Source organism: Oncorhynchus nerka, linkage group LG25 (genome assembly GCF_034236695.1).
Source record: "Oncorhynchus nerka isolate Pitt River linkage group LG25, Oner_Uvic_2.0, whole genome shotgun sequence".
Classification (NCBI taxonomy): Eukaryota; Metazoa; Chordata; class Actinopteri; order Salmoniformes; family Salmonidae; genus Oncorhynchus; species Oncorhynchus nerka.
In genome coordinates this window covers 7,982,312-8,004,900 of record NC_088420.1, presented here as the reverse complement: position 1 = coordinate 8,004,900, position 22,589 = coordinate 7,982,312, and the positions used below count along the sequence as shown (strand labels likewise).

General features: G+C 43.4%; 1 protein-coding gene across 1 annotated transcript in view; it reads right to left on the bottom strand.

Moving 5' to 3' along the window:
- Window positions 1-597: 597 nt before the first annotated feature.
- The window catches only part of LOC115109749 (lisH domain-containing protein ARMC9), a 101,199-nt gene continuing 79,207 nt past the window's right edge, over window positions 598-22,589 (bottom strand). The window contains 2 exon segments of the mRNA XM_065009511.1: window positions 598-2,058; window positions 17,450-17,652. Coding sequence (XP_064865583.1) covers window positions 1,997-2,058; window positions 17,450-17,652 — 265 coding nt within the window. The 3' untranslated portion in view covers window positions 598-1,996.

Genomic DNA, 22,589 nt, shown 5'->3' with positions numbered 1-22,589 from the left:
AGTCTGACAGATGATTCTCTACAGTCTAATGTACACTAGTCTGACAGATGATTCTCTACAGTCTAATGTACACTAGTCTGACAGATGATTCTCTACAGTCTAATGTACACTAGCCTGACAGATGATTCTCTACAGTCTAATATACACTAGTCTGACAGATGATTCTCTACAGTCTAATGTACACTAGTCTGACAGAAGTACTTCATCTTTGTGTCTTTCTTGTAAACACTATAATTTAACATAATGAAAAGTTCAATGAAAGCAGCTATTCAAAGTGAATTACGATAACAAATCAAAGTAAAGCTGATATTCACTTAGTTGACATTTCCCTTCAAAGAGCTGAGCAACCAACAAACTATTTACAAGTCAAGAGACGATCCAGACCAGCGTAACAACTTGATTTCGATAAACACACAGACAAAAAAAAAAATCAATCCTGGTTTCTTTATGAGCATCCGTATAGAACGAAGGAAAAATTAATTCCTGGTTTCTTTATGAGCATCCGTATAGAACGAAGGAAAAATTCATTCCTGGTTTCATTATGAGCATCCGTATAGAACGAAGGAAAAAACTTGATTTATGAGCATCCGTACAGAAAAAAAATCAATCCTGGTTTCTTTATGAGCATCCGTATAGAACGAAGGAAAAATTAATTCCTGGTTTCTTTATGAGCATCCGTATAGAACGAAGGAAAAATTCATTCCTGGTTTCTTTATGAGCATCCGTATAGAACGAAGGAAAAATTCATTCCTGGTTTCTTTATGAGCATCCGTATAGAACGAAGGAAAAATTCATTCCTGGACAAAAGAGAGATTTGTCCATAATGTGACGTGTATTGGTTGGTTGAAAAATACTGTCTACAGCTGTTTTATGTAGTTCCTACGAAAGTATTAGTTAAGCATTTAAGTATAGGCTTAAAAGGAGAGCGTTAACTGGAGAGCGTTAAAGTTCAGATGGAAAGCAGGAGGGCAGAATCAGTCATTGAGCAACTGGATACATTCCAAATGGATTAGGAAGGCCGAGTCAAAACAAAGCTAAAATCAAAACCTTTTAAACTGGAAAAGGAAAGGTGGCAAAAGTCCAGCTTTATTTCACCTGAGCATGTTATATACCCATATACCCTGTACTACGACCACATCGTCACCGGAAACGGAAGGGACTTTATAAGTCCAGCTTTATTTCACCTGAGCATGTTATATACCCATATACCCTGTACTACGACCACATCGTCACCGGAAACGGAAGGGACTTTATAAGACACTGATTACATTTTTATTTCTTTACAATAAGTCATAAATAGTTGTCTGTAAAGGAGCCCTACTCCATTAACCATAGTGTTAGTCATAAATACTCTAATTTCCTCCTTCCTCAATGGGTCACTCATTTAAAATTCCTAACAGTCAAGCGGAAAAGCAACATGGTGGAAGGAACCCTCGATCAACCCTTTCAACCATCTTTGATGAGACACAGCCAATGGTTAGCAAATAGTGCTACTACATTATAGCTGGTAATGTTCACCGTACCATAGATTTGGAATGAAATCATTTTGTCCAGTAGCTGGTTATGTAACGTCCAATGTGTTTAAGATGACATGGGAGAGCGAGTACTTTGGTGTTTATTCTCCAGGAGAGAGTTAAAAGAGGGAGATAGGTAAAGAGAAGAAAGCCTTGGCCAGCTGGTTAGGTAGGTAGGGCGTATCAAGCGGCTTGCAAGCTTATTTGTTGTTGTGCTTATTTTGAGAGCAGTGTTGTGTTACCAAAGTGTTCTATACCGAGGTTTGAAAGGGGCCCCTCCCCGAGCTACAATCCTGCACATTCTTTCCTATGCCTTCGCTCTCCCTCCACCCCTCCTCCTTCTCTACCCCCTTCCTCCACCTCTCCCTCCTTCCTACCCCTCTCTCTCTCTCTCCCTCCACCTCTCCACCGACCTCTAGCCTCTCTAATGCCCTGACCCTGATCACAACCTGCGGATGGAGTTACAGGAAGCTGGAGGCTCCTCAGGAGATATGGCGGCCCCGTGGTGAAAGGTCCTTTTCACTTCCTGTGTACGACTGGCTGCCTGGAGAGCAGAGAGGGGAGGGGGGGGGCGTGGCAAGAGGGAAGGAGTGAGGGGTTAGGTGGTTATACTGGGACCATTATCATAGCCAACATTATTGTTAGAACTTATGTGTGATTGGGTTAAGACTTCCCATATTCATCAGCACACAAAGGCCATTTCACAAAAAGAGTGCCTTTTGCGTCCTTCCAAATAGCAAAAATTAGCAAAAATAGTCCGTGATGAGATTTGAACACGCAACCTTTGAACCGTTACCCCGTACCGTTACCCCCTGTATATAGCCTTGCTACTATTACTTTACTGCTGCTCTTTAACTATTTGTTAAACAATTTCACTTATTTATTCTTTCCTTAACACTTATTTTTCTTAAAACTGCATTGTTGGTTAAGGGCTTGTAAGTCAGCCTATCACTGTATTCGGTGCATGTGACAAATAAAATGTGATTTGATTTACACGTTCTCCGACCAATCCATCCTATTTTCACTATTTCCTTAAGTAAACTTCTATCTTATGTGACCATACCAAATGTGACATATCATACTAATTTGAGTGTCCCCAGATTTACATTTAATATGTGTCTATGAGACCAGGTTGGGACTCTATACCACTAGTGACTATCAAAAGAATGGAGGCCCTCTGCAAAATTAAGTAATATTTCATCATCACATCGATTATCAATGAGCAAGTGGGTCAGCGTGTGTGTGTGTGTGTGTGTGTGATGCAAGCACATCATCACATTCTTCCACCTGCTCTGGTCGACATAGCGACACAACAGGGGATCTGTTATTGCCTTCAGGGGGCGCTCTGCAGGTCGACAATATAACACGTTTTTCAGTCCACGTTTTTTAGGCACCAAACGGATGAAAATGGTACTGAATAAGAAATGCTGGGTTTTTTTCTGTTGCAAAATGTTTTGCCCCGGTTTGCACTAATTCATTAATTAATTTCACCTTTATTTAACCAGGTAGGCTAGTTGAGAACAAGTTCTCATTTGCAACTGCGACCTGGCCAAGATAAAGAAAAGCAGATTCCCTGATCCACCTTAGTACTGAGCGTGGCTGAGGTGCACCCGTGACAGGCTCGGAAGCCGGATTGCACAGGGACTCGAAATGGTCAGTGATCTGTTTATTAACTTGGCTTTCGAAGACTTTAGATAGGCAGGGCAGGATAGATATAGGTCTATAGCAGTTTGGGTCTAGAGTGTCACCCCCGCGGCATCTTTAAGGATCTCGGGCGATACGAAAGAGGTGGAACAGGCTGGTAATAGAGGTTGCAACAATGGCGGCGGATAGTTTTAGAAAGAGAGGGTCCAGATTGTCTAGCCCAGCTGATTTGTCCAGGTTTTGCAGCTCTTTCAGAACATCTGCTATCTGGATATGGGTGAAGGAGAAGCTGGGGAGGCTTGGGCGAGTAGCTGCGGGGGGGCGGAGCTGTTGGCTGGGGTTGGAGTAGCCAGGAGGAAGGCATGGTCAGCCGTTGAGAAATGCTTATTGAAATGTTCGATTATCATGGATTTATCGGTGGTGACCATGTTACCTAGCCTCAGTGCAGTGGGCAGCTGGGAGGAGGTGCTCTTGTTCTCCATGGACTTTACAGTGTCCCAAAACCTTTTGGAGTTAGAGCTACAGGATGCGAATTTCTGCTTGAAAAAGCTAGCCTTTGCTTTCCTGACCGACCGCGTGTATTGGTTCCTGACTTCCCTGAACAGTTGCATATCGTGGGGACAATTTGATGCTATGGCAGTCCGCCACAGGATGTTTTTGTGCTGGTCAAGGGCAGTCAGGTCTGGAGTGAACCAAGGGCTATATCTGTTCTTAGTTTTGCATTTTTTTTAACGGGGCAATGTTATCTAAGATGGTGAGGAAATTACTTTTAAAGAATGACCAGGCATCCTTGAATGATGGGATGAGGTCAATATCCTTCCAGGATACCCGGGCCAGGTAAATTAGAAAGGCCTGTTCGCAGAAGTGTTTTAGGGAGCGTTTGACAGTGATGAGGGGTGGTAGTTTGACCGCGGACCCATAGCGGATACAGGCAATGAGGCAGTGATCGCTGAGATCCTAATTGAAAACAGCGGAGGTGTATTTGGAGGGCAAGTTGGTCAGGATAATGTCTATGAAGGTGCCCATGTTAACGGATTTGGGGTTGTACCTGGTGGGTTCCTTGATGATTTGTGTGAGATTGAGGGCATCTAGCTTACATTGTAGGACTGCCGGGGTGTTAAACATATCCCAGTTTAGGTCACCTAACCGAACAAACTCTGAAGCTAGATGGGGGGTGAGCAATTCACAAATGGTGTCCAGGGCACAGCTGGGAGCGAAGGGGGGGGGTCGATAGCAGGCGGCAACAGTGAGAGACTTATTTCTGGAGAGGTTAATTTTTAAAATTAGAAGTTAAAACTGTTTGGGTATAGACCTGGAAAGTATGTAGGCTCTCTCTGCAGTAGATTGCAACTCCTCCCCCTTTGGCAGTTCTATCTTGACAGAAAATGTTGTAGCTGGGTATGGAAATCTCAGAATTTTTGGTGGCCTTCCTATTCAGACACGGCAAGGACATCAGGGTTGGCAGAGTGTGCTAAAGCAGTGAGTAGTGAGTAAAACAAACTTAGGGAGGAGGCTTCTGATGTTGACATGCATGAAGCCAAGGTTTTTTCGATCACAGAAGTCAACAAATGAGGGTGCCTGGGGACACGTGGGGCCTGGGTTTACCTCCACATCACCCGAGAAACAAAGGAGGAGTAGGATGAGGTTACGGCTAAAGGCTATCAAAATTGGTCGCCTAGAGCGTTGGGGACAAAGAATAAAAGGAGCAGATTTCTGGGCGTGGTAGAATAGATTCAGGGCATAATGTGCAGACAGGGGTATGGTGGGGTGCAGGTACAGCGGAGGTAAGCCCAGGCACTGAGTGATGATAAGAGTGGTTGTATCTCTGGATAAGCTGGTTATAATGGGTGAGCTCACCGCATGTGTGGGAGGTGGGAATTGCCCGGGGCTAGTAGAAGCGTCTGCTCCGACGGAGGCCGGTTGAAGGCACAGCGGATGGAGTGTTCGTCGGCAGAGCTGTCGTGGTGGTGCGGCGGGGCGCTGTGTCGACTAAGAATCCCAGCCAGGTGGCGAAAGAGGTATTGTAGTTGTAGTAATTTAGTTTTCTATCCGGGAGATGCGCCTGGCTCACGGCTAACTGGTGCTAGCTTCGGGACAGAGGCGTTAGCCACTATAGCCACTCGGCAGCAGCAGTGATCCGGTGCCAAGGTCCAGAGCTCACAGCAAGGATCCGGTGGAGTAGTGGATTCTAGCCGTCTTTGGGTGGAGTCCGGGTGAACAACTGAGTAGGCCGGGAGGTGGGCCTTAGGGATATCTTCTGTACAGGGTACCTCGGTGGGTGCTAGCTAGCTGTGCAGAAGGTAAAGGCCGCGAGCAGTGGCTAACAATGACTAAATAGCTTGTAGCTAATTAGCTGGTTAGCTTCTGATGGCTGTGGTTCTTGCCATAAGGTCTAAAAATGACAAATAATAGCGGTTCCGTATCACATTGGGTGAGGCAGGTTACCGGAAGGTATCATTTAACTAAAATGGAGAAGATATTGAAAATAAAATTGAAATATATACAAAAAAAGACGAAAAAAGACAAAAGTACAAGAGAGGATGAACAAAACACGTCTGCACTGTTACGCCATCTTGGATCAGGAATCCAAGATTCCTGGAATACGACCCAGGTCTCTATCCGCTCACTAACGTTGCAGCCCTTACTGTTGTAGCTCAGATCACTCGGTGGACCAGTCAAGGGTGGCTAGATAACACCTCTTAGTGACCTTCTGAAGCAGCTCTGTCAGTCATAGCAGTGTTTCCTTATAAACCTGGTCCTTGATGACCACTCTCTCCAACAAAACATTTTGAGCCGTTACTTCATTACCAGGTTGGCTCTAACTAATATAAAACTTACAAACTCCTAGTTTGGTTTAGGGAAGGTCAATTCAATGAATTACAAAAGGAGTATGTACGAAATGCGGGAATTCCTGATTTCCTGACTACTCAGGAACAATCACGTCCACGTAACTTTGAAGCTTACTTCAAATGAGCATACTCAAACAACGAGTGAGATCCCCATCTCTGGGCTGACTGAGACATGCTTTATAATGAACCATCATGTTGATGTATAGGGTCATTATTAGCTTCCACTGACGACTCCAAGTTAAACTATAGTTCATACGATCCATCACCCTATAGAGGCAGGTTAAACTACAGTGTAGAAGGTCCTTCCCCCTATAGAGTCATGTTAAACTACAGTGTAGAAGGTCTTTCCCCCTATAGAGTCATGTTAAACTACAGTGTAGAAGGTCCTTCCCCCTATAGAGTCATGTTAAACTACAGTGTAGAAGGTCCATCCCCCTATAGAGTCATGTTAAACTACAGTGTAGAAGGTCCATCCCTCTATAGAGTCATGTTAAACTACAGTGTAGAAGGTCCATCCCCCTATAGAGTCATGTTAAACTACAGTGTAGAAGGTCCCTCCTCCTATAGAGTCATGTTAAACTACAGTGTAGAAGGTCCATCCCCCTATAGAGTCATGTTAAACTACAGTGTAGAAGGTCCTTCCCCCTATAGAGTCATGTTAAACTACAGTGTAGAAGGTCCATCCCCCTATAGAGTCATGTTAAACTTTTTATTTTATTTATTTATTTCACCTTTATTTAACCAGGTAAGCAAGTTGAGAACAAGTTCTCATTTACAATTGCGACCTGGCCAAGATAAAGCAAAGCAGTTCGACACATACAACGACACAGAGTTACACATGGAGTAAAACAAACATACAGTCAATAATACAGTAAAAAAAAACAAGTCTATATACAATGTGAGCAAATTAGGTGAGAAGGGAGGTAAAGGCAAAAAAGGCCATGGTGGCAAAGTAAATACAATATAGCAAGTAAAACACTGGAATGGTAGTATTGCAATGGAAGAATGTGCAAAGTAGAAATAAAAATAATGGGGTGCAAAGGAGCAAAATAAATAAATAAATTAAATACAGTTAGGAAAGAGGTAGTTGTTTGGGCTAAATTATAGGTGGGCTATGTACAGGTGCAGTAATCTGTAAGATGCTCTGACAGTTGGTGTTTAAAGCTAGTGAGGGAGATAAGTGTTTCCAATTTAAGAGATTTTTGTAGTTCAGTCATTGGCAGCAGAGAACTGGAAGGAGAGGCGGCCAAAGAAAGAATTGGTTTTGGGGTGACTAGAGAGATATACCTGCTGGAGCGTGTGCTACAGGTGGGAGATGCTATGGTGACCAGCGAGCTGAGATAAGGGGGACTTACCTAGCAGGGTCTTGTAGATGACATGGAGCCAGTGGGTTTGGCGACAGTATGAAGCGAGGGCCAGCCAACGAGAGCGTACAGGTCGCAATGGTGGGTAGTATATGGGGCTTTGGTGACAAAACGGATAGCACTGTGATAGACTGCATCCAATTTGTTGAGTAGGGTATTGGAGGCTATTTTGTAAATGACATCGCCAAAGTCGAGGATTGGTAGGATGGTCAATTTTACAAGGGTATGTTTGGCAGCATGAGTGAAGGATGCTTTGTTGCGAAATAGGAAGCCAATTCTAGATTTAACTTTGGATTGGAGATGTTTGATATGGGTCTGGAAGGAGAGTTTACAGTCTAACCAGACACCTAAGTATTTGTAGTTGTCCACGTATTCTAAGTCAGAGCCGTCCAGAGTAGTGATGTTGGACAGGCGGGTAGGTGCAGGTAGCGATCGGTTGAAGAGCATGCATTTAGTTTTACTTGTATTTAAGAGCAATTGGAGGCCACGGAAGGAGAGTTGTATGGCATTGAAGCTTGCCTGGAGGGTTGTTAACACAGTGTCCAAAGAAGGGCCGGAAGTATACAGAATGGTGTCGTCTGCGTAGAGGTGGATCAGAGACTCACCAGCAGCAAGAGCAACATCATTGATGTATACAGAGAAGAGAGTCGGTCCAAGAATTGAACCCTGTGGCACCCCCATAGAGACTGCCAGAGGTCCGGACAGCAGACCCTCCGATTTGACACACTGAACTCTATCAGAGAAGTAGTTGGTGAACCAGGCGAGGCAATAATTTGAGAAACCAAGGCTGTCGAGTCTGCCGATAAGGATGTGGTGGTTGACAGAGTCGAAAGCCTTGGCCAGATCAATGAATACGGCTGCACAGTAATGTTTCTTATCGATGGCGAAACTACAGTGTAGAAGGTCCATCCCCCTATAGAGTCATGTTAAACTACAGTGTAGAAGGTCCATCCCCCTATAGAGTCATGTTAAACTACAGTGTAGAAGGTCCTTCCCCCTATAGAGTCATGTTAAACTACAGTGTAGAAGGTCCTTCCCCCTATAGAGTCATGTTAAACTACAGTGTAGAAGGTCCATCCCCCTATAGAGTCATGTTAAACTACAGTGTAGAAGGTCCATCCCCCTATAGAGTCATGTTAAACTACAGTGTGGAAGGTCCCTCCCCCTATAGAGTCATGTTAAACTACAGTGTAGAAGGTACCACCCCCTATAGAGAATCATAACAATGACTTCCAAATGTATTAAAGACAGTGAAGGAGAGACAGAGAGAGAGAGATAAAGATAAAGATAGACCCAGAGAGAGAGAGAGAGAGAGAGAGAGAGAGAGAGAAAAGATAGATCCAGAGAGAGAGAGAGAGAGAGAAAGATAGACCCAGAGAGAGAGAGAGAGAGAGAGAGAGAGAGAAAGAGAGAGAGAGAGAGAGAGATAGAGAGAGAGAAAGATAGAGAGAGAGAGAGAGAGAGAGAAAGATAGAGAGAGAGAGAGAGAGAGAGAAAAACACCCAATATGTTATCTCGGGACTAAGAGATCACACTGCAAACAAGAGACTGTCCATCCATATTATCTCTATGTTCAATTAAGACGTGTCATAGCTATATCAGGAAGCACGCAATAAAGCTAACACAGTATCTAAAACGTTGCCCAATCGCTGATCTTTTGAGAAGACAGCATGAGATCTACTTGGTAGTCATTATGTCAATACGGCTTATTTTAAAGTCTAATAAAAGCTTTCCCAACATTAGCCATTGTGCTAGCAATAAGATCAGTGTGTGGTTTGAAGGCGTAAGCCAATATTGCTGTCATGTTTTGTTAGTTTTGAAATGGCTTTGCTTTTGACAGATGAGGCATGACACAATGGCTTGTGTAATAATACGACACACACCACAGGCACACATAGGCCTGCCTGTCTGCCTGCCCTTTGAGCTATTCTGTACACAACACTGAGTTAAAAGAGACATTCTGTCCAGAACACTGAGTTAGAAGAGACATTCTGTCCAGAACACTGAGTTAAAAGAGCCATTCTGTCCACAACACTGAGTTAAAATAGCTATTCTGTCCAGAACACTGAGTTAAAAGAGCCTCTCTGTCCACAACACTGAGTTAAAATAGCTATTCTGTCCACAACACTGAGTTAAAAGAGCTATTCTGTCCAGAATACTTTGAGCTTAAAAGAGGTATTCTGTCCACAACACTGAGTTAAAAGAGCTATTCTGTCCACAACACTGAGTTAAAAGAGCTATTCTGTCCAGAATACTTTGAGATTAAAGAGCTATTCTGTCCACAACACTGAGTTAAAAGAGCTATTCTGTCCAGAATACTTTGAGATTAAAGAGCTATTCTGTCCACAACGCTGAGTTACAAGAGCTATTCTGTCCACAACACTTTGAGCTTAAAGAGGCATTCTGTCCAGAACACTGAGTTAAAAGAGCCATTCTGTTCAGAATACTTTGAGCTAAAATATCCATTCTGTCACATCATGCTTAGTGTTATACAACAGCCACAGAAATGATCTGAACAATTCATTTACTGAATAGTGTTCGTAAATACACAACACAACACACTAAGTGTTGGAGCAACTGTAAGATTCCTGACCTCCAGCTAAAAGTCCAGCGGGGCCAGACGATAGGTTCTTCTCCCAATCCGTTTCCCTGTGATTGGCTGTGTAACATTTATAGCACAGGATGCTGCTTTTTTGGGGGGGCGCACTACCTTAGAATGACAAAATGTTGGGGAAACAACCTGGGTAGCAGACCTGTTTGTGTTATCATTCCACTTCTTGTCTACCCAGGTTAACAGTAGCCCGTGATTAGGGTGGATCACAACAACAACAACAAATCACCCACCAAAGAGGACCAATTAAAAGCTTGGCCTAAAACAGCCAGCACCGAATGAGAGGCAAAAAAAATGCTCGTAGTGAATGACACCAGAATGTCCTGGTACAAATAATTCAACATCCCCCAGGGGGTTATGGGTACCAAGGAGGTGCTCTTGTCAAACACACGCTAGTTAACCACTTGGCATGTACACTGAGCAAAAATATAAATGCAACATGCCACAATTTCAAAGATTTTTATATAAAGGAAATCGGTCAAATATATTCATTAGGCCCTAATCTATGGATTTCATATGACTGGGAATACAGATATGCATCTGTTGGTCACAGATATCTTAAAACAAAGGTAGGGCCTGGATCAGAAAACCAGTCAGTATCTGGTGTGACCACCATTTGCCTGATCAGGCTGTTGATTGTGGCCTGTGGAATTGTGTGAAGTCCAATTTGTAAGTCGCTCTGGATAAGAGCGTCTGCTAAATGACTTAAATGTAAATGTAAATGTAAGTTGCAGGATATTGGTGGGAACTGGGAACATGCTGTCATACATGTAGATCCAGAACATCCCAAACTTTCGGGTGACATGTCTGGTGAGTATGAAAGCCATGGAAGAACTGGGACATATTCAGCTTCTAGGAATTGTGTACAGATCCTTGCAACATGGGACTGTGCATTATCATGCTGAAACATGAGGTGACAGTGATGGATGAATGGCACAACAACGGGCCTTAGAATCTTGTCACGGTATCTCCGTGCGTTCAAATTGCCAAAGATAAAACGCAATTGTGTTTGTTGTCCGTAGCTTATGCCTGTTCACAATGTTGACATCAGCAAATCTCTTGCCCACATGACGCCATACTGTCCGGTACAGTTGAAACCGGGATTCATCTGTGAAGTACACATTTCTCCAGCATGCCAGTGGCATTTGCCCACTGAAGCCGGTTACAACGCTGAACTGCAGTCAGGTCAAGACCCCGGTGAGGACGACGAGCACGTAGATGAGTTTCCCTGAGACAGTCTCTGACAGTGTGTGCAAAAATTCTACGATAGTGCAAACCCAAATTTTCATCAGCTGTCCGGATGGCTGGTCTCAGATGATCCCGCAGATGAAGAAGCCGGATGTGGAGGTCCTGGACTGGCCTGGCTACACGTGGTCTGCAGTTGTCAGGCCGGTTGGACGTAACATTCAATTCTCTGGCAACAGCTCTGGCAGAAATTCCTGCAGTCAGCATGCCAATTGCGCACTCCCTTCATTTGAGAAATCTGTTGCATTGTGTTGGTTGACAAAACTGCACATTTTAGAGTGGCCTTTTATTGTCCCCAGCACAAGGTGCACCTGTGTAATGATCATGCTGTTTAAACAGCTTCTTGGTATGCCACACCTGTCAGGTGGATGGATTATCTTGGCAAAGGAGAAATGCTCACTAACAGGAAAATAAACACATTGGTCATAAACATGAGAGCAATAAGCTTTTCCTCATCAATCTACAGACAATACCCAATAATGACGAAGTGAAAACAGGTTTTTGCAAATCTATAAAAGTATTCAGACCCTTAGGTATGAGCTCAGGTGCATCCTGTTTCCACTGATCATTCTTGAGATGTTTCTACAACTTGATTGGAGTCCAGCTGTGGTAAATTCAATTGATTGGACATGATTTGGAAAAGCACACACCGGTCTATATAAGGTCCCACAGTTGACAGTGCATGTCAGAGCAAAAACCAAGCCATGAGGTCCAAGGAATCATCTGTAGAGATCCGAGACAGGATTGTGTCGAGGAACAGATCTAGGGAAGGGTACCAAAAAATGTCTGCAGCATTGAAGGTCCCCAAGAATACAGTGGCCTCCATCATTCTTAAATGGAATACGTTTGGAACCACCAAGACTCTTCCTAGAGCTGGCCGCCCGGACAAACTGAGCAATCGGGGGAGAAAAGCCTTGGTCAGGGAGGTGACCAAGAACCCGATGGTCACTCTGATAGAGCTCCTCTGTGGAGATGGTTTTCTTTCTGGAAGGTTCTCCCATCTCTGCAGCACCAATCAGGCCTTTATGGTAGAGTGGCCAGACGGATGCAACTCCTTAGTAAAAGGCACATGACAGCCCGCTTGGAGTTTGCCAAATGCACCTAAAGGACTCTCAGGACATGAGAAACAAGATTCTCTGGTCTGATGAAACCAAGATTGAATTCATTGGTCTGAATGCCAAACATCAACATCTGGAGGAATCCTGACCTCATCCCTACAGTGAAGCATGGTGGTGGCAGCATCATGCTGTGGGGATGTTTTACAGTGGCAGAGACTGGGAGACTAGTCAGGATAGAGGGGAAGATGAACAGAGCAAAGTACAGAGAGATCCTTGATTAAAACCTGCTCCAGAGGGCTCAGGACCTCAACTGGGAAAAAGGTTCACCTTTCAACAGGACAACGACCCTAAGCACACAACGCAGGAGACAACGCAGGAGTAGCTTCGGGAATGTCCTTGAGTGGCCATCTCTGATGGAACCCCCCCCCCCCCCAATTTAATCAATTTTAGGATAAGGCTGTAACATAACAATATGTGACCAACTGGCTCGATTCGGGCTGATGTAGCAAATCTTAGTTTTTTACGTTGGATAAAAGTAGCGACTAGAAATGTGTATATGATACAATATAGTTGCGGAACAATGGGAAGGTAAATCTCCACCCGTCACAGCCAGAAGAGGACTGGCCACCTCTCATAGCCTGGTTCCTCTCCACCCGGCACAGCCAGAAGAGGACTGGCCACCTCTCATAGCCTGGTTCCTCTCCACCCGGCACAGCCAGAAGAGGACTGGCCACCTCTCATAGCCTGGTTCCTCTCCACCCGGCACAGCCAGAAGAGGACTGGCCACCTCTCATAGCCTGGTTCCTCTCCACCCGGCACAGCCAGAAGAGGACTGGCCACCTCTCATAGCCTGGTTCCTCTCCACCCGGCACAGCCAGAAGAGGACTGGCCACCTCTCATAGCCTGGTTCCTCTCCACCCGGCACAGCCAGAAGAGGACTGGCCACCTCTCAGAGCCTGGTTCCTCTCCACCCGGCACAGCCAGAAGAGGACTGGCCACCTCTCATAGCCTGGTTCCTCTCCACCCGGCACAGCCAGAAGAGGACTGGCCACCTCTCATAGCCTGGTTCCTCTCCACCTGGCACAGCCAGAAGAGGACTGGCCACCTCTCATAGCCTGGTTCCTCTCCACCCGGCACAGCCAGAAGAGGACTGGCCACCTCTCATAGCCTGGTTCCTCTCCACCCGGCACAGCCAGAAGAGGACTGGCCACCTCTCAGAGCCTGGTTCCTCTCCACCCGGCACAGCCAGAAGAGGACTGGCCACCTCTCATAGCCTGGTTCCTCTCCACCCGGCACAGCCAGAAGAGGACTGGCCACCTCTCAGAGCCTGGTTCCTCTCCACCCGGCACAGCCAGAAGAGGACTGGCCACCTCTCAGAGCCTGGTTCCTCTCCACCCGGCACAGCCAGAAGAGGACTGGCCACCTCTCATAGCCTGGTTCCTCTCCACCCGGCACAGCCAGAAGAGGACTGGACCTCTCATAGCCTGGTTCCTCTCTACTTGGCACAGCCAGAAGAGGACTGGCCACCTCTCATAGCCTGGTTCCTCTCCACCCGGCACAGCCAGAAGAGGACTGGCCACCTCTCATAGCCTGGTTCCTCTCCACCCGGCACAGCCAGAAGAGGACTGGCCACCTCTCAGAGCCTGGTTCCTCTCCACCCGGCACAGCCAGAAGAGGACTGGCCACCTCTCATAGCCTGGTTCCTCTCCACCTGGCACAGCCAGAAGAGGACTGGCCACCTCTCATAGCCTGGTTCCTCTCCACCCGGCACAGCCAGAAGAGGACTGGCCACCTCTCATAGCCTGGTTCCTCTCCACCCGGCACAGCCAGAAGAGGACTGGCCACCTCTCAGAGCCTGGTTCCTCTCCACCCGCACAGCCAGAAGAGGACTGGCCACCTCTCATAGCCTGGTTCCTCTCCACCCGGCACAGCCAGAAGAGGAGGACCTCTCAGAGCCTGGTTCCTCTCCACCCGCACAGCCAGAAGAGGACTGGCCACCTCTCATAGCCTGGTTCCTCTCTACTTGGCACAGCCAGAAGAGGACTGGCCACCTCTCATAGCCTGGTTCCTCTACACCCGGCACAGCCAGAAGAGGACTGGCCACCTCTCATAGCCTGGTTCCTCTCCACCCGGCACAGCCAGAAGAGGACTGGCCACCTCTCAGAGCCTGGTTCCTCTCCACCCGGCACAGCCAGAAGAGGACTGGCCACCTCTCATAGCCTGGTTCCTCTCCACCCGGCACAGCCAGAAGAGGACTGGCCACCTCTCAGAGCCTGGTTCCTCTCCACCCGGCACAGCCAGAAGAGGACTGGCCACCTCTCAGAGCCTGGTTCCTCTCCACCCGGCACAGCCAGAAGAGGACTGGCCACCTCTCATAGCCTGGTTCCTCTCCACCCGGCACAGCCAGAAGAGGACTGGCCACCTCTCATAGCCTGGTTCCTCTCTACTTGGCACAGCCAGAAGAGGACTGGCCACCTCTCATAGCCTGGTTCCTCTCCACCCGGCACAGCCAGAAGAGGACTGGCCACCTCTCATAGCCTGGTTCCTCTCCACCCGGCACAGCCAGAAGAGGACTGGCCACCTCTCAGAGCCTGGTTCCTCTCCACCCGGCACAGCCAGAAGAGGACTGGCCACCTCTCAGAGCCTGGTTCCTCTCCACCCGGCACAGCCAGAAGAGGACTGGCCACCTCTCATAGCCTGGTTCCTCTCCACCCGGCACAGCCAGAAGAGGACTGGCCACCTCTCATAGCCTGGTTCCTCTACGTTTCTTCCTAGGTTCTGGCTTTTCTAGGGAGTTTTTCCTAGCCACCGTGCTTCTACATCTGCATTGCTTGCTGTTTGGGGTTTTAGGCTGGGTTTCTGTACAGCACTTTACATCAGCTGATGTAAAAAGGGCTTTATAAATACATTTGATTGATTGATTGATTCTACTTTGAAAGTTGATCAACTTCTAATATCGATTTTGGTAATGTTATCTGGAGTGCCAGAGTGTGCTCTGGGCGTTCATAAACTCAGAGCGTTATTCATTTATTTATTTATTTATGATATCATGCTTCTGACCCCATCCTATTTAGAGAGATTGTTGTTCAACCTCACTAGGGTAGGGGGCACTATTTTCACCTCCGGATGAAAAGCATGCCCAAAGTAAACTGCCTGTTACTCAGACCCAGAAGCTAGGATATGCATATAATATGATGTAGATTTGAATAGAAAACACTGTAAAGTTTCCAAAACTGTTAAAATAATGTCTGTGAGTATAACAGAACTGATATGGCAGGCGAAAACCTGCGAAAAATCCATCCAGGAAGTGGGACTTTTTTATGTTTGTAGTTTTCCATTGACTGCCTTTACAGTATCCAATGACTTAGGACTCAAATTGCACTTCCCATGGCTTCCACTAGACGTCAACAGTCTTTAGAAATTGTTTCAGGCTTGTACTCTGAAAATTGAGAGAGTAAGACCTCTCTGAATGGACCCTGCAGTGTCCCAGAGCTGTTCACTGCACACGACCGAGGGCCTTTCTTGTTTTTCTTTTATATTGACAAAGCTAATATTGTTGAAATATGATTGATTATTATGACAAAAAACAACCCGAGGATTGATTATAAACATCGTTTGACATGTTTCTACGAACTTTACTGATACTTTTGGGATTTTTTTGTCTGCCTATTGTGACCGCCTTGGAGCCATTGGAATACTGAACAAAACTGAGGTTTTTGTATATAAAGAGGGACTTTATCGAACAAAACAAACATTTATTGGGTAACTGGGAGTCTTGTGAGTGCAACCGTATGAAGACCATCAAAGGTAAGTGATTAACTTTATCGCTATTTCTGACTTTTGTCACTCCTCTACTTGGCTGGTAAATGTTTGTAATGTTTTGTGTGCCGGGCGCTGTCCTCAGATAATCGCATGGTATGCTTTCGCCGTAAAGCCTTTTTGAAATCTGACACAACGGTTGGATTAACACCTTGAATGTTTTTTAAAATTTTTATTATGAGTATTTCTGTTTTTGAATTTGGCGCTCTGCAATTTTACCGGATGTTGGCCAGGTGGGATGCTAGCGTCCCACTCCCCCTAGAGAGGTTAAAAAACATCCTGTTTTTTTTGTTTAATTTGATTTAACAAACAAAACAAACTTATTAGAAGGATTCACCATTCACGGATTTATGGTGAAAATGTCCATGTGTCACGTTCTGTCCATCGTTCGTATGTGTTTTCCTTGTTTTAGTGTTGGTCAGGACGTGAGCTGGGTGGGCATTCTATGTTGTGTGTCTGGTTTGTGTATTTCTATGTTTGGCCTGATATGGTTCTCAATCAGAGGCAGGTGTTAGTCATTGTCTCTGATTGGGAACCATATTTAGGTAGCCTGTTTTGTGTTGGGTTTTGTGGGTGATTGTTCCTGTCTCTGTGTTTGCACCAGATAGGACTGTTTAGGTTTTCACTTTTCTTGTTTTGTATAGTCTGTTCATGTATAGCCGTCTTTATTAAAAACATGAATAACCACCATGCTGCATTTTGGTCCGCCTCTCTTTCACCAGAAGAAAACCGTTACACCATGGCTCGCATGCAATGCAATTCATTAGCCGTCCTGCTATTTCTGTAGTGCAAATGCAATCTGTAAGACGGTTCCATGATTTTTTACAAACCATTACATCTGGGAGCAGTATATCCTCCTTTCTCTATACATTGGATCTTTGTCCAGCTCCTGTAAAAAGTTTGGATGTGCGTAAAACCCTCCATAGTCTACATTTCCTTAATATTATACGCCCACGTATTTAGACATGGTTTGGGCATCCAAATCTGGATGATCATTTCATGTAAGACATCTGCATCTTGTCTGTGAAAAGTAACGCCTACATTTTATGAGAGGGTAAAATGCTGTTAAAACTGAAGTCCTTGTAACTATTCTGTTGTGTTTGTGGCATTAGTCACAGTTTATTCAAAATAAGTTGTTTAATTATTCAATGTCTTTTTTTAGGCCTTATTAATTGTGAATTTAGTATTTTTTATTGGCAATGTTTGGCTTGCCCATGGCTCAGAGAGAGAGAGAGCGAGCGAGAGCGAGAGAGAGGGAGAGGGATAGAGAGAGAGAGAGAGAGAGAGAGAGATAGAGATTTAGAAAGAGAGCTGTGATGTTTAAGACTTCACAGTTCACACTCACTCAGTCTGCCGCCCCCTGGCCCTCCCACTGTGATGGAGGCCCCTGATCCAGGTCGGCTGCTGCTCTGCTGGGGCTCAGACTGGGAGAACTGGGGGGCCAGTGGAGGGACAACGCGACCCCTCCGAGGATCCACGCCTGGTGCATCACTCTCCGGCGTGCGGGGAATCTTGGGCCGGCTTGTAAACCCGGGGACATTATCAATGCTGAGGACAGGGTCAGGGGGTAGGGGTTAAAGGTTAGAAGGTGAGCAATGCAGTCAAGTCATTTTCACTGTTGAGGACAGGGGGTATTACTGTAACACTGTATTACTATATAACTGTAACACTGTATTACTGTATTACTATATAACTGTAACACTGTATTACTATATAACTGTAACACTGTATTACTGTAACACTGTATTACTGTATTACTATATATCTGTAACACTGTATAACTGTAACACTGTATTACTGTATTACTATATAACTGTAACACTGTATTACTATATAACTGTAACACTGTATTACTATATATCTGTAACACTGTATAACTGTAACACTGTATTACTGTATTACTATATAACTGTAACACTGTATTACTGTAACACTGTATTACTATATAACTGTAACACTGTATAACTGTAACACTGTATTACTATATAACTGTAACACTGTATTACTATATAACTGTAACACTGTAACACTGTATTACTGTAACACTGTATTACTGTATTACTATATAACTGTAACACTGTATAACTGTAACACTGTATTACTATATAACTGTAACACTGTATAACTGTAACACTGTATTACTATATAACTGTAACACTGTATTACTATATATCTGTAACACTGTATAACTGTAACACTGTATTACTGTATTACTATATAACTGTAACACTGTATTACTGTAACACTGTATTACTGTATTACTATATAACTGTAACACTGTATTACTGTAACACTGTATTACTATATAACTGTAACACTGTATTACTATATATCTGTAACACTGTATTACTATATAACTGTAACACTGTATTACTATATAACTGTAACACTGTAACACTGTATTACTATATATCTGTAACACTGTATTACTATATAACTGTAACACTGTATTACTATATATCTGTAACACTGTATTACTATATAACTGTAACACTGTATTACTATATAACTGTAACACTGTATTACTATATAACTGTAACACTGTATTACTATATATCTGTAACACTGTATTACTATATAACTGTAACACTGTAACACTGTATTACTATATAACTGTAACACTGTATTACTATATAACTGTAACACTGTATTACTATATAACTGTAACACTGTATTACTATATATCTGTAACACTGTATTACTATATAACTGTAACACTGTATTACTGTAACACTGTAGTACTGTATTACTATATTACTATATATCTGTAACACTGTAACACTGTATTACTATATAACTGTAACTCTGTATTACTATATAACTGTAACACTGTATTACTATATAACTGTAACACTGTATTACTATATAACTGTAACACTGTATTACTGTAACACTGTAACACTGTAACACTGTATTACTATATAACTGTAACACTGTATTACTATATAACTGTAACACTGTATTACTATATATCTGTAACACTGTATTACTATATAACTGTAACACTGTATTACTGTATTACTATATAACTGTAACACTGTATTACTATATAACTGTAACACTGTATTACTATATAACTGTAACTCTGTATTACTATATAACTGTAACTCTGTATTACTATATAACTGTAACACTGTATTACTATATAACTGTAACACTGTATTACTATATAACTGTAACACTGTATTACTATATAACTGTAACACTGTATTACTGTAACACTGTATTACTATATATCTGTAACACTGTAACTCTGTATTACTATATATGTGTAACACTGTATTACTATATAACTGTAACACTGTATTACTATATAACTGTAACACTGTATTACTATATAACTGTAACACTGTATAACTGTAACACTGTATAACTGTAACACTGTATAACTGTAACACTGTATTACTGTATTACTATATATCTGTAACACTGTATTACTATATAACTGTAACACTGTATTACTATATAACTGTAACACTGTATAACTGTAACACTGTATAACTGTAACACTGTATTACTGTAACACTGTATTACTGTATTACTATATATCTGTAACACTGTATTACTGTAACACTGTATTACTGTATTACTATATATCTGTAACACTGTATTACTATATAACTGTAACACTGTATTACTATATAACTGTAACACTGTATAACTGTAACACTGTATAACTGTAACACTGTATAACTGTAACACTGTAACACTGTATTACTGTAACACTGTATTACTGTAACACTGTATTACTATATAACTGTAACACTGTATTACTGTAACACTGTATAACTGTAACACTGTATTACTATATAACTGTAACACTGTATTACTGTAACACTGTATAACTGTAACACTGTATAACTGTAACACTGTATAACTGTAACACTGTAACACTGTATTACTGTAACACTGTATTACTGTAACACTGTATTACTATATAACTGTAACACTGTATTACTGTAACACTGTATAACTGTAACACTGTATTACTATATAACTGTAACACTGTATTACTGTAACACTGTATAACTGTAACACTGTATAACTGTAACACTGTATTACTGTAACACTGTAACACTGTATTACTATAACACTGTATTACTATATAACTGTAACACTGTATTACTGTAACACTGTATTACTATATTACTGTAACACTGTATTACTGTAACACTGTATTACTATATTACTGTAACACTGTATTACTGTAACACTGTATTACTATATTACTGTAACACTGTATTACTGTAACACTGTATTACTGTAACACTGTATCCCTTTATGGGGATTATTTGTTAGTTGTGGGAAAGAATAAGTTGATTTTGAAATTAGAGGACAATGAGAGTGTATAATTTTGCTGTACATATCTGTTGTATCTACATCTAGATAGATAGTTCTGTTGTATCTACATCTAGATAGATAGTTCTGTTGTATCTACATCTAGGTAGATAGTTATGTTTTGTCTACATCTAGATAGATAGATCTGTTGTATCTACATATAGATGGACAGTTCTGTTGTATCTACATCTAGGTAGATAGTTCTGTTGTATCTACATCTAGGTAGATAGTTCTGTTGTATCTACATCTAGGTAGATAGTTCTGTTGTATCTACATCTAGGTAGATAGTTATGTTGTATCTATATCTACTGTAGCCCCTGCTCAAAGACAATGGATGTGAGTGTGTACAGTAGGCCTTATCTTTTCGGGACAATGATCTCAAATCATGCCAATAATTGTTCATTCTTTGATTCCTTAATTAAACAGGCGGCATGGATTTCAGACACTCTCAGGGCAGTTGGCATTGGTCCGTTGAATATGATCCATCTGTCATCATAATGAGCCTTACTGTGATTTGATAGGCCACTGAACAAGACAATGGAAAGATTCCATTTCACTAAGGCCTCCAGGTATCGTATTTGACTCGTAATCCCAGCCTCTCATTCCATCCCTTTAAAAATGGTTTGTGGTGTTGGATGTCTGGTATAAATATCAATCAACACTCTCCTGTGTGTCTGTGTTACTTGATATTCCACAGAGAATGTGAGACAAATCCTGAGAGGAGTGGCCGAAGATAATTCTTGATCCATCACTGTTATAAAGCATCATCACAACACAATCATATGAATTATAAACTGGCCCCTATGAGTGGCTAGTAGAGCCTAATGGACCCCATGTCTCAGCAAGAAACTGTGGCTTTGATACCCCAGTCGAACCAAAATGGAGTCCACAAAAGTAGCAACCTCTGCACCACAATGGAGCCAAAATAAGGTCCTATAGAACAGCAATGCCCCCCCCCCCCCCCCCCCCACTAATTTGAGCTGCAATAAAGTCAGTTACATTCGATACCACTTAATTTTTTACCTAGAGAGAGGAAACTGCCCTCCATGCAGGCAGAGGGTTGAAGTGAAGGCATTTTTACATTAGCTGTAGGAATTCCTGGGGAGCAGAGTGCTTGATTTAAGTGTCATTTCCTCGGCTCATTACACGCGGGGAGACACAGAAGTCAAGCTCCTGTGGGATTTGGACAAAAAAAAAAGGGCTGACTGAATGAGCCCCTTTGTTGACTGCTCGTTTAGACGCATGTCACACACCGCCTGGCTAGTGCTAAGTCACAGATTAGTGTTAAGTTCCCCGGCAACAAAAACAGGGGAACTAACAAAGAGTCACTGACAACAACCAAAACAAAACAGGTTGGGTTTAAGGAGGGGTTCTGAAAGACACTCATGGGACTTTCCACTGAAAGTTGACTAGCAAATAACAACTAGGACCTAAAAGACACCCACCATGAGACCCACTAAATTTGCCCAAGAAGAAGCAAACAAAAGAAAATCGCCACACCGAACTTAAAGACAGGAAGCTAACCAACCAGTGGACCACAATGAAAACAGGGACGGTCAGATAAAGGATTGTTTGTGTAGAAATCAAATAGGGAGAGACAACTAAAGGAGTTAACCCTCCACATCTCTCAAGACAACTGGAGCACTGGGCCAGCCACTCTTAAATATCACCTGGGCCAGCCACTCTTAAATATCACCTGGGCCAGCTACTCTTAAATATCACCTGGGCCAGCCACTCTTAAATATCACCTGGGCCAGCCACTCTTAAATATCACCTGGGCCAGCCACTCTTAAATATCACCTGGGCCAGCCACTCTTAAATATCACCTGGGCCAGCCACTCTTAAATATCACCTGGGCCAGCCACTCTTATATATCCCCTGGGCCAGCCACTCTTAAATATCCCCTGGGCCAGCCACTCTTAAATATCACCTGGGCCAGCCACTCTTAAATATCCCCTGGGCCAGCCACTCTTAAATATCCCCTGGGCCAGCCACTCTTAAATATCCCCTGGGCCAGCCACTCTTAAATATCACCTGGGCCAGCCACTCTTAAATATCACCTGGGCCAGCCACTCTTAAATATCACCTGGGCCAGCCACTCTTAAATATCACCTGGGCCAGCCACTCTTAAATATCACCTGGGCCAG